The following is a 17122-nucleotide window of genomic DNA, read 5'->3' as shown; positions in this document are numbered from 1 at the left end:
TTAGAGTTGCGTTCGCTGGTGTGTGCTTGGAGAATGCATGCACAGTTGCTGCCCTTTTAGTGTAGTCTCAAACTGGACCAATACGGGGAAGCGCGCATGAAGCCTCACTTTCAAGTTTATATCAGCCCGACCCAAATAGACTCCCACATACTAGCACACGTTGAAGGCCGGGATTTTATACTCTATTAAACATGCTGCGACCTTACCTGGGTGGCAGGTAACCCCATCCTTAACCCTTTTTCACACAGAAAACAGAAACTCCAAAAGCAGCCACAGCATGAAAATCAACGCATTTTTTCCCCCTCGTCGAGGCTGGTGTTATTTTCCTCCATCAGCTGTGATTTTAAAGATTGGAATGACTGGACTGATGATTGAACTGAGGTGAGGATACCGTCCAAAGCATGAATCATGTTTGTGTCTGACACAAACAGAGCACAGGTGACCAAGATTATAGGAGTCAACCTGAGAAAAGTTTGCAATCTGATACTTCCGTTACAGCGCTAGTGTCACGAAATCCTCCACCAGACTGATGCGGGTAACTTTAGCTGTCAAGATATTAGAGAGGAAATGGATTTTGCCAAAATGTATTCCTTAGAAAAACGACAGATTTTGGCACTGCTAGCCTCCTCGTGTCAACTTCAATGATAAAACTCAAGGGGAAAGCAAACATCTGTACAGAGCAAGTAGCACTTTGTGATTAAATTACTTAAGCATGGGTTAAACTTTTGCTGTGCAAGTCCACTTGGGACCACTTAGGTAAACGTTATCAGGTGGTCAGTGGGAGGATTTGAGTATACATCAATGTGTGTGCCTGCTTTTTGTGACTGTGCAGACTTGTTGGGAAGAATTTGCTTTAACATTTACCAACTACACAAGAGCCTAGAATAACAGGATTGACTCCTGGGGCATGCCAGCTGTCCGTGTCTGCAATGGAGGCTTAATAGACACGTGTAAAGATGAAGGGCCAAAAGGCCAAAAAAGCCTCCAGAGACCGAGCACTCAAGAGTTAACATATAAAACCAAAGAAATAGCTCAGGTCCCTTCATTTCCCCTTTAAGCAATGCACAAAGAGGAAGAAAGGTGCGCCAAACACTGACATCACTGGTGAGGTAACCCCCGAACCTGTGATCAGCTGACAGACAAAAAGAGAAGTGAGGTAAGGTGGCGTGCGTATGCATGCACCACGGTGTTCCTCTGTGGAAGCGTAGCCAACATAATTCAGGTGAGATGGTCTGAGAAAGGTTAGATGTGGCAGCCAGGTGTTAGTGTGTGTTTGTGTGTGTGTAAGTAACAAACAGGTGGCTCAGTCTGTCATTACGGGCTGAGTCACTGTGTTAGACACACACACACAAAGACACACAGACTCTCTAAGCCAGACAAGCGGGAGTGTGTTTGGAGGAAAAAGGGGGATTTCCAGACGGAACAGGCAGGAGATCGCCCGAGGTCTCGCACTGTCTCACACCTAATCAGAGCCGATAAAAGACTTTTGTTCTCAGTGGTTTTTTTTCCAGTCTGTTCTTCACTCTCGTCTCTCGCTCTCAGCCTCTTCTCCATTTCTGTTTCCTCCTCTTTCCTGTTCTCTCTTGGACGTCACCACAGAGGACAAAATCCTTCAATGAATCTCACACAGACTCTGTAAACTTCAGAGTTTATAAATGATTTCCTGAGGAAAATCCGCGCAGCGCTAGAAGACCACTGGATCATATCTCCACATCAGGACGACAATTTTAAGGCTCTCAGCAGCATTAAACTGTAACTTCTCTGAACCGTGGGATAGCTACACCGCATGTCGATCTTTTTTTTAGCACCTTTTGCTGCGTTCTGCACATGTCACCATTACAATTTTCGTCTTTCTTTGTGACTGATTGTGTTCACAGGGGATCATTAACACTCTTGACTGTTGTTTTACAATGTACAGCACAGCAAACAAAAAGAAATATTTAAGTTTCTTCACACCCCTCGTTCACAGGCGCGTTTTCATATGAGCGTCTGGTTGTTACTGTGAGCTGAAACTTCTATCTCCAGCGGTGCTCACACTTTACCAAGAAACCACAGAATTACATCAAATAATAACTAAATAAATTTTCTTATAGTTTCATTTCTCTGTAAGTTTCCCCCACCGACATACATGATCATGACTTTAGTCAGCCACCATGTGTGAGAACTCTGCATTTCTCCTCCTCTCCCTTTGTAAGGTTAAAGAGTACTACAGAGTAGCTTTGCATAATTCAAGGGTCAGAATAATGCTTATTTATCTTAATGTTTAGCCTTGGTGCATCACTTCACCCTGTGTCTAAAACAAGCTGTTTTAAGACAACTTTCTTCTGATTGGCTAAAGGCCTGAACGGCAGGTTTCTGGAGTCTTCATCCCTGAAATCACCAATCACTGATTTCATGTAGAGGCAATTTTTATTTAGAAAAATGAGCGTTAACAGGAGTAACAAGAGTGCTTAGCTCACATGGCTCACATGGACCTTATTTAAGCTTTGGCTATTTTTAACAAGAGTATTCATGTTCCTGCGAGGTTGCACAAGAACAAAAACCATTGCGATTGTAACAATTGCATAAACTCGTTAATCCACATAGCGTGTTTAAAATAAAAAGGAAATCGCCAGTAACCTGTATACTTTTGAGGAGCTTGATGAGCCATCTTCTGGGGAACACATTCAGCAAACGTGGCCGGTAGTTGTGACATCTCGCACTAAAGCGAAATGCTGCACAAACCTACTGTGCCACCCTTCAGGCCCTGCCACAGGCAGGTCCAAAACCCGATAGTGTTTTAAATGCCAGGGTGTGTTTGTTTGTGCCTTCCAAACAGAGGAGAGTGTGTGTTTGTATGTGTAGTGCTTGCTAAGGAGAACCTTGTGTGCGCTGCTGCAATGGTTTGTGCGATTGTCACCCTAATTGTTTCCATCTTTTTGTGTGAGTGTGTGTGTGGCTGGCTGTCCCTTCAGAAGAGCAGGCCACTTCAGAGCAGCCATGAGACCGCCACAGGCTGACGGAGCTGATGCTGCCACTTCACACACGGAGTGCGTGCCTGTGTCTTTCTATGTGTGTCCATGTTCCAGGCGAAGGGGGGGCCAAAAAAGAAATACTGTGTGCGTGCATATGAAAGAGGGAGTGTGCAAAAATATTACTGCATTAAATTTGTAATATTACATTTCTCGTGTGTGCTTCTGGTGAAGTGACAAACTTGTGTGTGTGCTGCATCTGCACAGATGTGACAAATGATGTGTCAACAGCACAAACAGTGTGTATGCGGACCGGGGTTTCAGCAACTATTCGGCAGATGACCTGAGAACGTCTGTGTTTACTTGCACTTGTGTAGAGAGACTTTTTAAATCTAACTGAGCTCCAAAACTACGTCTGTTTAGCTGCGTCTCCATGCGCAAGCCTCCACTAACAGTGTGTGCACAATGTTTCTATACTAGGTGTGTACGTGTGCTCTCACCTGTCTTCTGGCTCATGTCTGTGGGCAGGTGAGGAGAACTCGGGCTGAAGTGATCGTTGCTGTAGGGCAGGAGGGAGGTCAGTGGGTGCATCCCGTGAGACTGCTGTACCACCGAGACTTTGTTAGACTGTTGATGAGACGACAACAACAACACAAATTAATTTAGATAAAAGAAGAGCTTTGAATGTCCTTCAAGAAGCCTGAGTAGAAGAAAAAACTCTGTTTTTGCCTTATGTTAGAACATTTTGCACAATTCAAATTTTCCAAGCAAAAATAAAGACTTTTGCATGTGACAGACATAAAAGAGACCCAGGATGATATAATCTAAGATACACCCATTGAAAAGGAAAAAAACCCACAAAAGTATTTGTTTAAGTTTGGCTAATCAAGTTGTCTGGAATCAAGTCAGGAAAACCAGACGTATCTTAATTTGATCACAGAGCAAAGACACTAAAATCTATATTATTCCAATTACAAATAATTTCTGCAAACTGCATTTTGAGATTTCAAGATTCAGAATCAGCCGTTCGGCCCAACGCTGCTGAGCACGATCAAAGAGCTTTGCAATTACACGAGTTTTCCTTTCGTTCATTTGCTTACAAAAGAAATAACAAGATGCAACCAGACATGAAAAGAACTATTTAAAAAAAATCTGCGTTCTCCTCTTAAATAATTCACTGATGGAAGAAGATGCAAATGTTAAGTGTCTCCGAATTTTGGGGGGGATTTGCGTGCACTTATACTTCATCCAAGGCTGAAAGAAAAGGAAGAAAGCTGGACATTTTAAACACGGTTTGGAACAAAACAGATGGGCCGTACTTCGCTCACACTGGTTTTCAGTGGAGCGGGGAGGCGGAGGAGGAGGTGGAGGAGGAGGACTATTTGATCGATAAGTCTTTGATGATCAAGTGAGGCTGCGTGCGAGCTTGTTTGCTTTCATGTCTCTGTTTACAAATGGTTTTCAATAACTTACGTGAAATCCAGTTATTACTAATGCTCGCAGCATGCTAGCTGACATACGATATGTCACAGCGGTTTGCAAAGTTGGAAGCAGCTAACCGGCCGGCCTTGGACGGAATTTCACTGCAATCATTTGAAGCACGCCCTGTGTGGACTGGTATTGTTTTCTTGGGGAGTTTAAATAGTGCCGTTCGGTGCGAGTATCAGTGCGTTTGCGAGCAGGTGGATGTGTGTAAATGTGAGGCTCTGCAGAGGCGCTAATTTTCCTCTGCACGAACATTAAAAAAAAAGAAAAAAGAGAAGTTTTCCAAGCGATTTTATTTTGAACACTGAGATTTATTTGCATAAGGGTGCATATGTGTGAAGTGTGTAACATCAGCAGTGCAGAGGGCCAGATCTGCTGCTGCTCGGTAGACACCCCGCTGAGTTACAAAGCGAGCACCTTATCACTTAAAGGCAGAGCTTCCACACTGTTACACTGCACATTTACACACACTTTAGACCGCTCCTTTCCTATCAATCAGCATCTTAAGACTTGCACTGACCACACGCGTGCGGAAACGGACCCTCATGTGTATGCTGCACGACCAGCAGCGGAGCTCAGATCAAACTGCTACACCGCTTTTTAATGCCGTGAAAACAAAACTGGCTGCTTCTGTGCTCAAGAGCCGAAGGGGAGGTGTGAGGATGGGGCTGGTGATGGTGGTGGTGGGGGGGGAAGAAGTGCAGGGGAGCAGGTTGCATAGTAGGAAGGTGAAATGTGGTGATAATATGACCTGCATTCATAATGATCTGAAGAAACAGTGAGACGGAGGACAAACCTCGTGGTTTAAGGATTGTACAAAACACCTCTTTCATCACCTTAGAGGCCGAGAACAAAGGCAAGAGAATGAAATCAGCAGGCGTTAAACACTGAGTAAGTTTTAAGGTTATGACCCGGCAGACCAGTATTTTGTCAATGAAGATGGGCAGGGGAGCTACATCGCCTTGCTGGTTTGCATGTCATGTGGTTAATCATGTGGGGTCGAAGACGGAAAGGGGACTGTCTGCACTTCGCCAGCTCAGGATGGATGTGTGAAAACACAGAAGTCTGCACAGCTGGTCTTGTGAAGGTTGGACATTAACACTGCATCGGCTCAAACGAGGTGACTTCATTGGCCCTTTCAAGTTAGAGATGGGAAACTGACATTTTTGGGAACATGAAAGTAACTCTGAGACAAAATAGGCAGACGTGGATACAAAAAGTTGCTTCTGGCAAGCAATTGTTTGTTTTTTAGTTTAATGTGGATGGCCATCTATTTGAAAATATAAGTTAAATTGTTCATTTGTGTTCTTTTCCACAGCTCTAAATGCTAAAAATCTCCATTAAGGCATTCTACTTCTTATGACTCACTGGGGTCAGATTTTCTCAAACGTCTGTCTTTTAATGACCCTTCTGCTGCTTTGATGGCATTTTCATTCCCAGAAACACCAGTGAGCCACACTGTTACAACCCCCAGCCAACTACTGGATAGATCTGGACTGCACTGAGGGTTGCACTATGGCGACTCCTCCGGTTGTTAAAAGAGATCGTGATTTGAGGCGTCTGACGGCTGAGTCAAAACTTTTTGCTTTCTGTCTTTTCCTGCTACTCTCGGCTCGCGCTGGTCAGACTCCCGTATGTCCGTTTGCCAGTCTGCAACACAGCGGTGCAGGGAAATGGTCACGTGTGCGCTCAGAGTCACACGCTCACATGTCATTAGCGTGGAAACTCCTCACTGTGAGTGAAGAAAGTTCACTCACAGCAAAGTTCGCCAAAGTACACCACATGGGGAACCACCACGCAAATTATTTGTAACAACAAACCTAATCAGACACTTAAATCACCCTCAACCTCTTTAGATAAAGCTAAAACTATTCAGTACTGTGAGGCAGCCACAAGCCAGCAGCCTCGGTATGAGCAATGGATTGAAGCAGTTATGAGGAAAATTATGGAGATGACCAAAAAAAAAAGGAAAAGGTTCAATGTCCCGTTAGCTCGTCATGTTATAAATATACTGGAATACAATGTAAGTACCTGAGATTTGTTTTGTTCTATAAATCTGATGCAGTTCCTTTTGTTCGGTGTTTATTTTCAGATGTTTCATCGAGAGACGGGAGCGGTAACTTCCTGCAATTTGGAAAAAACTGTAATTTCTTTGATTATGAAAACAATATTTTGCATTGAAGAAAAGCTGTGCTGTCATAGATCTTACAACAAACCAGCCAAGAAAATTGCAAAAACTGGCTCTGTGAAGGGGCAGGGCGCCCTGTCGTGCTAAACAAAGCCCTCTGCTGTAAGGCAATGCTTTTCTTCAATGACAATGATGACATGTCAGATGAATGTCAAGGTTTCCCAGCAGAACTTTGCATTCAAATAAGATGATCGATGTTCTTCGACGTTGCCTCTCTGTGAAGTTATTGATGTGGTTGATCTGCATAAATCGTCTCTTGTTATTAACACCGTTTTATGAGCGACACACAACTCTATCCAAGGAAAAGGAAGCAATTTATTTTTGCATTTTTTTCTTCACATTCAGCGGTATCACTGACATTTTGCAGGGAAAATCCCCAAACGATGCAACTGGCACCGGCGGTGAGTGGCATACGAATGCGGAGGTTCTCAAACTGCACCGGGTGTAAAACTACTGCCTGGATGACCTAGTGGAAAAATATGGAGCGCTGTGTGGAATGAACGTGATTTATGCAGGGAAAATAAACAAGAGTTTGCAAAGATAGCATGCTGATTTTTTTTCTTCTCCCTCTCTCTTCACTAAAATTGAATTTGGGTCCTTTTTTATTCACAAGGGTTGATATGAACTGTAGGGTTAGATGAGGCCTTTGGTTGGGGGAAAACTAGAAAGAGTTTCAGAACTGGTATAGCTGGTAAAAAGGTTGCATGACATTAAAAAAACTTTGCCTGTAATAGGAGTCAAAACCACAAGTAAGGCAATGAATGTTCATGACACAAAGGTGGCGAGCACCAACAAAACTCTACATGATTCTTCACGTTACAGAAAAAAGACCGCCTGGGACAGAAATGCAGAGGCTAAATAACATCAGCACTCAGCAAGTGTGACTTTTCTGCACACAAATCACACTCACATACAGTTTGCGTACAGACACATACGCACATCTTCTGCTTCTCGGCAGATCCTGCGCATATGGGGCGAAAATGCACACACACGCACGCACACATACACACATGTGCTCAGGGCTGCTAGGAGCCTTCAAAAGTAGCTGTGGCTCTGTTTCACGTGCTGAGGTTGATTTAGCCGTTTTGCTGTAACATTATAGCCGCAAAATCGTCCATTTATGTTTCCTCTCTTCCTCGGGGTAATTAGCCGGCCTTGAAGTGGCTTTCGCTGTGCCTTCCTTTTTTTACACACACTCAGGGAGGCTGACTGAGAGCACTCATTTAACCCATAATTATCAACCCCTCTGTGTTTAAAAAAAAAAAAAAATCCCCCCCAACCCCCACACGCACACATAACTTACACATAATTACCTTTGCTGAAACAGACAAGCGTGTACATGCATGTGTGGGACACACACACGCAAAAGACATCTCTGAGACTGTAAACCTGCAGCTACGCTTTTGGTAAATTGGAGAAAGAAAAAAAAGGAAAAAAAATAGACACACATGTGTCGGTGCACGCGCGCAGACAAACAGATGAGGGAAAAGTTCATTCACCCTTTAATTTGCAACAGTTGAGTTACCCACCACTTCAGACTGACATACATCCAAGCGTTATAAATTCATGGTACAAATCAATATTAAATACAGAGGGAAGGGGGGGGAGTTAACTGTGGCCAACTGAACCCTGAGTTTATTTCTTTAATAGGAAAATAACATGCATATGGGTGCTTTCGCCTATAGGAAGTGCTGATCGTAACTCAAGGCCAGTGTGTGCTCTTATCAGATACCCAGAATCTGTGTCGCCGGGAAACAATGTCAGCCATGCCCTCTATCTGCGGTGACTGACCAGGTGGGTGCACCTAAAAATGCATAGCTGTGCATACATTTATCTCTCTGTGCATTCACATCCCCTTTTCTGCTGATTTAATCTGCATTCACTGCTGATGGGAGTTTGTTCTGGTGTGCCGCAACGCTTCTAAACTCACTACTTTTAAAAAGAGAGATGCAGGTAAACCTGCAGTTTAGTGTGAGGACACTCAAAAGGAATCTCTTACTGTGGTTTCAAGAACCACCTGTAACCATGTCACTATGCCAGGATGTGTTTTGGCGCACGGCTCACGAAACACGAGTTCCTGCAGCAGTGGCGGAGCTCTGGTTGAACTGGGTGAACTACATCAATCGACCGGCCGTGCACGTGAAGAAACTCGGTGTCGAACCCCAGCGAGAACGGCTGCGCTGAATAATAAAGCTCCTATTTGTTGATTACATCAAAGATTTAAATACTTCAAAGAGGCGATTACTTTAAAAAATTACAATTAGACAGCAACACCTTTTTAAGTGCGTCAGGAAATCGTAAACGTGGTCCTCAGTGTCTCTGTAGTCTCATTTCACTTGAAAGGCCTTTGAATTATCAGCATATTGTTGCTGCCTTTTATCTCCTCTCTATTTGAACAGAAATCTGCGGCTGAATACAAGAGTTAATGGGATCTCAGACATCACTTGTTTGTAATGACGGCCCTCCACCTTGACCCTCGCACACGCGCGTGTGCGTATGGAAGCATCTCGCATACACACGTGTGCAAAGAAACGCACAGACACACACACACACCTTGATTCAGAAGATCTTATAGTGGGGGGAAAAAACCCTCCTTTAATGTATTCTTTAGTTTTCAGATGACACACTAAGTAGCTCCGTCTCTTTATATTTGCAGCGGAAATTAAAGCCTCCTCTCTCGAGAGTGCTTTTGAGTTTAATGTCTTTAATCTCACATTTCATGGAGATGGCACTTTCAAAACGTTCATTCACTCTTTCTTTCACCGTCACCCTTTGCCCTGGCATAGCGGAAATTTGAAAAAAGAAGGTATAAATGATTAAATAGAAGGTATGGACAGTAGAGCTCATGCAATCCTTTCAAGTGGCTGCAATCAAACTGTTGTGCAGAACCTTTCTTATGATACTATCAAATGAGTTGAGATTTTACTGACTAGATACAGATACAAATCTGACAACTGACAAACTTTATATTCACAGTCGGTTTTATATTATGCTACAGTGTCATTTCCACTTTCTGTGGTTTATGACCACTAAATTCTTGAAGGCTAAGGAATACTGATACTAATCAAGCCTTTATCATTTTAATTTGGGTCAATCTTGCTCTGGATGGAGCAAAAGGAAAGTGAAAATTGAAGAACTGAGCTTTTGTTTGGAACGATCCGGCTATGAGAGAATAAACTGGAGGAGAAGCCGGGATTATTTATGCTGCGTGGAAGCTAAAGCCGTCTCCAGCTGATGCAGTCTGATGCAGAAGCAACACACCAAGGTTTTGTTACCTATGATCACTTCACACTGATTAAGCAGTGCATTTGAATTTTTTTCCAACTTTAAAAGACACAAAGCTTTGCACAGAGAGGTCAGAGGGCAGGGTCGACCGTCTCGAGCATAACATGCACCACACGCACAGACACACTCTCACTACGCGAATGACTTTGGGTTTATGGGTGAACAGGAGCAGGGGGGGGAAGATTAAAAAAAAAACCTGAGCGTAAAGGCGCGGTAAAATTCCCCACACCTGCATGCAGAGAGCAAGTGCAAAACAGAGAAGCACCACAGAAAAAAAGAGACAGAAAAAAAAATGAGAAAGAGGGAACATGAGGTGGCAGTGCCTCACTAGAGACCAGAGAATTTGTGTTTGTTTGATCCCATGGAAAGTCCTGCCCTAGATCAGACTTGATTTTCAGATGAGATTAATGTGCGTGCATGAAAACACACACAGCTATACGAAATGTATAACAATTCTGAAACTGGCCCATGTGAGTTTGAGCACACGATTATGATTAATGTGTTTCTGCAAAAGAAACGGCTCACAGAATTTTGACGAACCGCCAGAAAGTCTTACTTTCTGCACGGAGACTGAAATTTACACAAATCTACATGAGAGGATGCACACATACACACGTTTTTAGCTTCCAGAATATTTAACCTCGCGAAACATTTAATTTATGCATTCAATTTCCTTGCGGTATCAAATACTTCAGCAGGTTTTGACAACTCTCTCTTCCGTCGTTGCTCGAGCCAAGCAGACAATCCTGCCTTCCACACAGTACAGTTACATGCAGCGCATTATTAAATATAATGTCTCCTGGATCACTTATTTATTTACTTTTTGAAAACAGTTCTGCAAACAGTTTATTGCCAGCAAGTGTTTCAGTGAGCATCACGTGCAGACCTGAGTCTCTGATGTCAGTACCTTTTCTCTATCTGCTCTGCAGAGTACATTTACGGAGCACAGCTGTCGCACCCTCTCCTCTGCCATCGAGCCACCCTCCTCTGCCCTTCTTGACCCCCCCCCTAAAAACCCTTCCCACCCCAGCAGTCAATCCTGAGTAGCGAGCACTCTGTAGGTCCCCCCAATCTGGAAGTCATTGCCTTCTCCCGAGTCAGGAGCCGAAAATGAGAGCCTCTTAGTAGGAGGTTTGGGCAACATCAAAGCCTAGGCAACCATAACAACGCAGCTATGTTTAAAAAAGGACCAAACACCCCCCACCACCACCACAACAAGCCCGCCCACTCCCCAATTACACACACATACGAGCACACACACACACATCAATACTCGTATACATGCATGAATGCATGTAAGCATGGACACGCCTAGTGGAGTGCATGCAAGTACACACACACACACGCTGTTGCACACTGTCGTCCACTGCTGCCACACACCACTGGAACATCTGGGCTGTGGCCAGGATGAATCAGTAAGCAGCAGACATACGCATGTGTGTCCATATGTATTACTATGCATATGAAACTGTAAAGCTAAATGTAAAAATAAATGAAAACGATGAATTCAGTGTCAGGACGGGAGCTTGATTTGAAACGTGAAGGCTGCTTTTCCGGGTGTTAAGGAGGATCGAAGAGCAAGAAACAAAACACATTTTCTTTGGGGTTTTGCGTTAGTATTAATCTAAATACGAAGAGAAGGAGAAGATGCATATGATCTTTTATGTTTTTCTGCTGTTTTCTCACATTCTGAGCTAGTCTCAACTTCAGCAGCAGTACACATCCCCCAACCTTCTATTTCCTTTTTTTCCCCCTGTCTGCAGATTTCACTATATACCATTTAGAGCCCAATTCATAGGACCTTTTAGTCTTTTTTTTTTGGCTCTTTATGGTATTTTCTTCTGTTCTGCAGAGACTGGATGGCTATGGAGGTAGAGCAGGTCATCTACTAATTGGAAGGCTGGTGCTCCAGTCTGCATGCCAAAGTATCCTGAGGCAGGACGTTGCACCCGTAGCTCCTGATGCATTCACTGGAGTTTGTGCGAATGTTCAGTTAAAAAAAAACCTAAAGTGAATGAGGCACACTGAAAAAAAAAGCACTTAAAAATGAAAAGAGCTACATAAGAAGCTGTCTTTATCAAGTGTTTGGATTTATGTACATAATGCAAACTAATTATTCATTTCACATATTTAAACATACAAATGACAAAAATTGTAACTATTACTATTTTTATCTTATTGCCCATCAGGTCCCCCTAACTACAACCTTTCCTTCCACTTCTACTACTGCTACTTCCACTCCTAATATTTATACATAATAATAGGACCTCTAATATTTGTCTAATCTTCGCCCATATTTGCTCCTGTTTAACGTCCTTTTTTCGATTCACGTCGTATGTTTAAGAGTGACGAGCTTCCTGCAAGCAAAGTTTTGTTCATTTCTTTTGTTCGTCAGCGGCCCTAGGAGGAGAATAAGTGACGGCGGCAGCAGTACTAGTCGTTGAGGCTGTAGCACTGCCTAAGCTTGCCAAGCAGCAGAGATGGGACGTGTAGGGAGGTTCGCTGTAGCATCGCAACGAGGCAACGCTCTGCTGCAGTTGGCGCCGGCCCCTGGATATGACAGGGTGCAAAATCAAATCCGACCGCTGTGATGGCATTTAGAGATGAGTTATCACTCCCTTAATGAGTGGACGGAGACAGACAAGCGGGCAACTTTCTCCTTCAGACTGCGGCGGCAGTTTCACTCTGCACAAATTACCTCTAATGATTGGTCCTACAGAGAGCTAATTAATGGTGTACTTGTTTATTTCGATCAGAGCGTTCCGCAATCAACGAGTTGTTTGTGACATCCCGGCGATAGTTTGCAACAAAAATATTGACACACGGAGTCGGCAGGAAATGAGGCGACCACGCAAGGCATAAATCCTCTTTGACACGCACTTCCTCCAGGGTTTTGGTTTACTCGAACAATACATACTACGACTACTTCAGGCCGCAGCCCTGTTTGTCCGTCTTGTGGGAGCCTGTTAGCAGAAGCAAAAAAATGTAGCGGTTTGATAAGAGCATTGTCAGAAAAGGCGTCTTTGTTTGCATTTACTGTCAGCCAAGCCAGACAGGATTGTTCCCGATCTGTAACTTCGATGTGTTTATCTGACCTGATTTATCTAGTGGCTTTGGTGATGGACTTTTTTTTTTTTTTTAACCCACTCATCAAGATGTAAACAAAGCCAAGAAAGTGACCTTTTGGAGAATCACCTACCTACTGTACTGGTTAAGACTTGAGATCTTTATTTTTTAATGTTTTTTTTCTTCTTCTCAAAGATCCCCAAAGTGTGATACTGATCCCGTCTGCAGGTTTATGTGGTCCCGTCCCCCCCCTGCTGAGATGACTGAGCGAGTCTATCGCTCACTCATTGTGAAACCTTTCCTCTATGGCTGCAGAGCACAGCTTTCACTCAGCCTAAATACCAGACCATGTGCCCAAATGGGAAATGCCGCCACACATGAAAAAAACCCCTGCAGTGACGCGCTTCCTTTGTGCCAGTATCTATTTATTACACAAATATGGCCACCCAATACCACATTAAAAGACTCTCACAGGTCATAGTGAAAGCACTTCCCCCTCGCCCCTCCTTTCTAGATGAAGAGAGATTCAGCGGCTCTCTCAATTACTCTGATTCTTTCTCGCTAATTCCCTTTTTTTGTTTCAAGAAAAGATTTACTAAATCTTGTAATTATCAATCGAAACATCGCTCCAGTGAATCGAGAAATCTCTGTATGTCACTAATTGAAAACCGGTTGTTCGGCGCGTTTCACTCTTGACGGCTACACTGCTGGGAGCTCAAGTAAGTGCAGTGGTGAAACTTAATGGTTTAAGTGATGGGTGGGCTTAAAGTAAAGAAGTGAAAAATGTGCATTTTAGTGTGCATTTGGATGGCCTACCTCATAATGAACTCCTAACTCAACTACTTAAGTTTAAAGCTACAAAACACTCCTCAGAATGTCTTTTGACACATGAAGGAGGAAAATGCTGATTTAGTTTTTGTTTTTTGTCTCACCTACAATTTTCTGTTGTTACGGATCACGTATTGCCACTTGAAATTAAAATGTTCTGCTATCAGCGCTGGACATTTTTTGCCACTTTGTGAACTTTTTATGTCTTTAATGTCCGATCTGTTAATTGGAGAAACAGCTTACAGCTCTAACACTGCTGACCAGTAACCAGTTTCTGCAAGAAAAAGACTGCTTTCCTTGCCAACGTCTGTGCAGAGTGCTCACCATATGTATGCCAGCCAATAAGAATCCATTTAAAAACTATTAAAGTTGTCATAATGTGCTTTCCTAATCCCTGGCACAGACTACACAAATTCACTTAAAATACTGGATGTGGTCAACATGTAGATAAGTCAAAGATCAGGCTTTACAATCCTCTAAATGTTCAGCCCCCCCCCAAGTTTGTGAAGGACAGCCAATCAGAATTAAAGCTGCTTACAGTTAAGAGGGAGTCACATCCCTTACAAAGTGAGAGGGTACTCCCAAAGGCAAGTATAGATTAAATAGGGATTATTTTGAACTTTGAATCATGCTAAGCTACGCTAGTAGCTGGAAATGAACACAATTGTGTAATTTAAAGACTCAAATAACACACAAACATACACCTTTTTCCTGAAATGCACTTCAATATATATAAGACGTTTCCCTTCCAGCACACGCAACTTTCATGTGTTGTGTCTGTGTTTGTGGCATCGGGGCGTTGACAAGGGGGTCATACATGGCTGACTCTACATATAAGCCAACTGCTTTTGAGTGAAGTTTTTGGGGAAGCGGGCGACTCAATCAGCTTACATGCTTTCTGCCCTCCGGGTCACCGGTTTGCTTCACATGTACGGTGCTTTCTGTCTGATCTGCCGCTTTGATGTTTCTATCGAAATCATCTCATCCCCGTGGCGTTTGTGTTACGGGACGTATTGAAGGCCACGCAAAAGAAATAACCGGCGGGCAGAATGCGCTGAATGGCCTTAACATCCCCCAAACCCAAACAGAAATATTTATTTTTTATTTGCATGCACACTTGCGCTCTATGGGTGATTTGGCAAATATGAAGGGATATCTACTTTTTTGAAAAGTGAGAAGTTTTTGCACAAATTTACATTTGATTTGTATAATATATTTCTCTTTTTACTGCTGTGAAAACTCAAAGTAAAACAATGACCAGAACTAGAAAAAGTTTTTCTTAGTTGCATTACTTTCTCATATTGTTGAATTGGAACATTTAACGAAAAAAAGGCTGAATTTTCTGTTTTCCTTGAAGTTGCTCACTCTTTGTTGTACAGACCAATAAACCAAATGTCTATTTATTGGAGTTCTACTCATGAGCTTGTACGAGGTCAAGGTTTTTTTTTTAAAGAAAAGAAAATTATTAAAACTAAGGATGTCACTAATAATTATTCCAATCATCTACAAAGGTTAAACAATGAAAAACACTCATGACATTTTATTTCAAAAACAGAACTCAATCATTCTCTTTTGAAAGCTTCTTTTACTCGACAAATAGCAAAAAATGTAAAATTCATTTTGCTATAATAGATCATGCAGGAAGGTATTTATCTAAACCATCGGAAACCTCAAAAATCAAGTTTTCGAGAATAACAAAATACCAAACGCTGTTAACTGATTATTCATACAGCTTTAACTTTATTCTCTTTTTAATCACCTAATGAATCACTGCAGCTTTGCCTTTCTGTTCGTGGAAATAAACATAAAACGCATTATTTCCACGACCATACACTTCTGGCTTTCATGCTACCAGCTAGATGAGAAGATTGGTTTCTTATGATATCTCATAAGTGCTGAGCTAAAAACAGCTAAAGAAGCAGCTAACATGATCATTTAAAGAAGTGAAAACCCCCTGCAACACTTGCATAGAGTTACATAAAACAACTTTATTTGAACTGGCCTATAAATACGGTTGACTCTCACACATCAGCAGGCAGCTTTTTATTGCATGCCGAAAGTGATATTTATCAGTAGATAAGAAAATTCTTGAAAGCTGAAGATTCGAAATAAAGGTAGAGATGATTTATCTGTTCGTTATTTCAACTTTGCTTTACGACTTCTTACAGTTCCAAAAAACATAAAGTGCCCCGTTTGTTTGATTGTCAATACAAGACCATTTAGGTGGCGAGGGGGAGAAAAAATAAACCCAAACCCAGCCAGACAGCACACAAACCAGCAGACATGTACACTGATTGGAAGAGGTGACTCACAAACAGATGACATCAGGAGCGAGCCCAAGCCCCGAGGCTGCTGTCCAATCAACGCGCGCTCTTTTCATTGTCTTCTTAAAGATCAAGCAGTCTGACTGAGGAGCACTTAAAGAGCCATCTTTCACCAAAGATTACAGTCGCTGCAACAAACAGTTTTGAAAACAGGCTTTTCATCAGCGGTAACCAATGTGGAAACTCAGGGCAGATACTAAACAGTTTGAAAGGGTTTTGCAGAAGTCTCAGTGCATGCTGACATGCATTCAACAAAGGGGGGGATTTGGATTTGTGTGCTCGTCCTCTCGAAAAATAACTTTTCCAGGAAAAAAAATGGAAAATAATGTAATAAAACAATCATCTGGATCCTTAAAGTGATTCATTACCTGAATCACAGCTGATCACTGATTTAGTGTGTGTGTTTCAATAATATGAGCTTCGGGACATTAGAGGAGGGGATCGCTTAAAACAGTATCTGTATTGGTAGCAGAAAGTCTGGAATGAGTTAGTGAGCTGGTTATTGCTGAAACAGTTCATATGATCATTCAGTTCATTTAGGGAGACAAAAAGAAGACATGGGTGGTTGTGACGGATGCAGGAAAAGCACGGAAATGACAGGATGGAGTGAAAAGTAGACGGATGGAAGTGTAGAGGGAGGGGTGAATGTGACTGTCTCTCCCTTGCTCCTTTCATGTTCTAATTTATGCTGTCTGATTAATTCCTTTTACCCCAGCGGCTGGAGTGATTCCTCTGCATGTCCCACCCGCCTCCCCTCCCCCCCCCCCCCCCAACCCCACCCAGCTCCCAGCAACTTAACCTGCTCTGCTCTCCCTCTCTACTGTACCCCCTCTTCCCCTCTCAGGCCCACCTGCTGAGCTAGACCCCCCCACTCCTCTCTTTCTGCTCACCACAGAGCAGCCAGAAAACACAGGAGGAGTGCCGTAGCCATGGTAACCATAACACCGCTTCCACCGCAGGTTGCAACAAGTCTCCGCCACCTAATCTGAGATCTG

General features: G+C 42.9%; 1 protein-coding gene across 17 annotated transcripts in view; it reads right to left on the bottom strand.

Moving 5' to 3' along the window:
- The window catches only part of tcf7 (transcription factor 7), a 74400-nt gene that overhangs the window by 28648 nt on the left and 28630 nt on the right, over positions 1-17122 (bottom strand). For all 17 annotated transcript variants that reach the window (XR_003221817.1, XR_003221818.1, XM_013275166.3 and 14 more), the window contains one exon: positions 3452-3578. Coding sequence is in view for 15 of the 17 variants with exons in the window: in XM_013275166.3 (XP_013130620.1) it covers positions 3452-3578 (127 nt within the window). In the remaining 2 variants the exon portion in view is untranslated. The remainder of the gene's footprint in view (positions 1-3451; positions 3579-17122) is intronic.

Source organism: Oreochromis niloticus, linkage group LG10 (genome assembly GCF_001858045.2).
Source record: "Oreochromis niloticus isolate F11D_XX linkage group LG10, O_niloticus_UMD_NMBU, whole genome shotgun sequence".
NCBI classification, from domain to species: domain Eukaryota; kingdom Metazoa; phylum Chordata; class Actinopteri; order Cichliformes; family Cichlidae; genus Oreochromis; species Oreochromis niloticus.
This window is presented reverse-complemented; position numbering and strand designations above follow the sequence as displayed.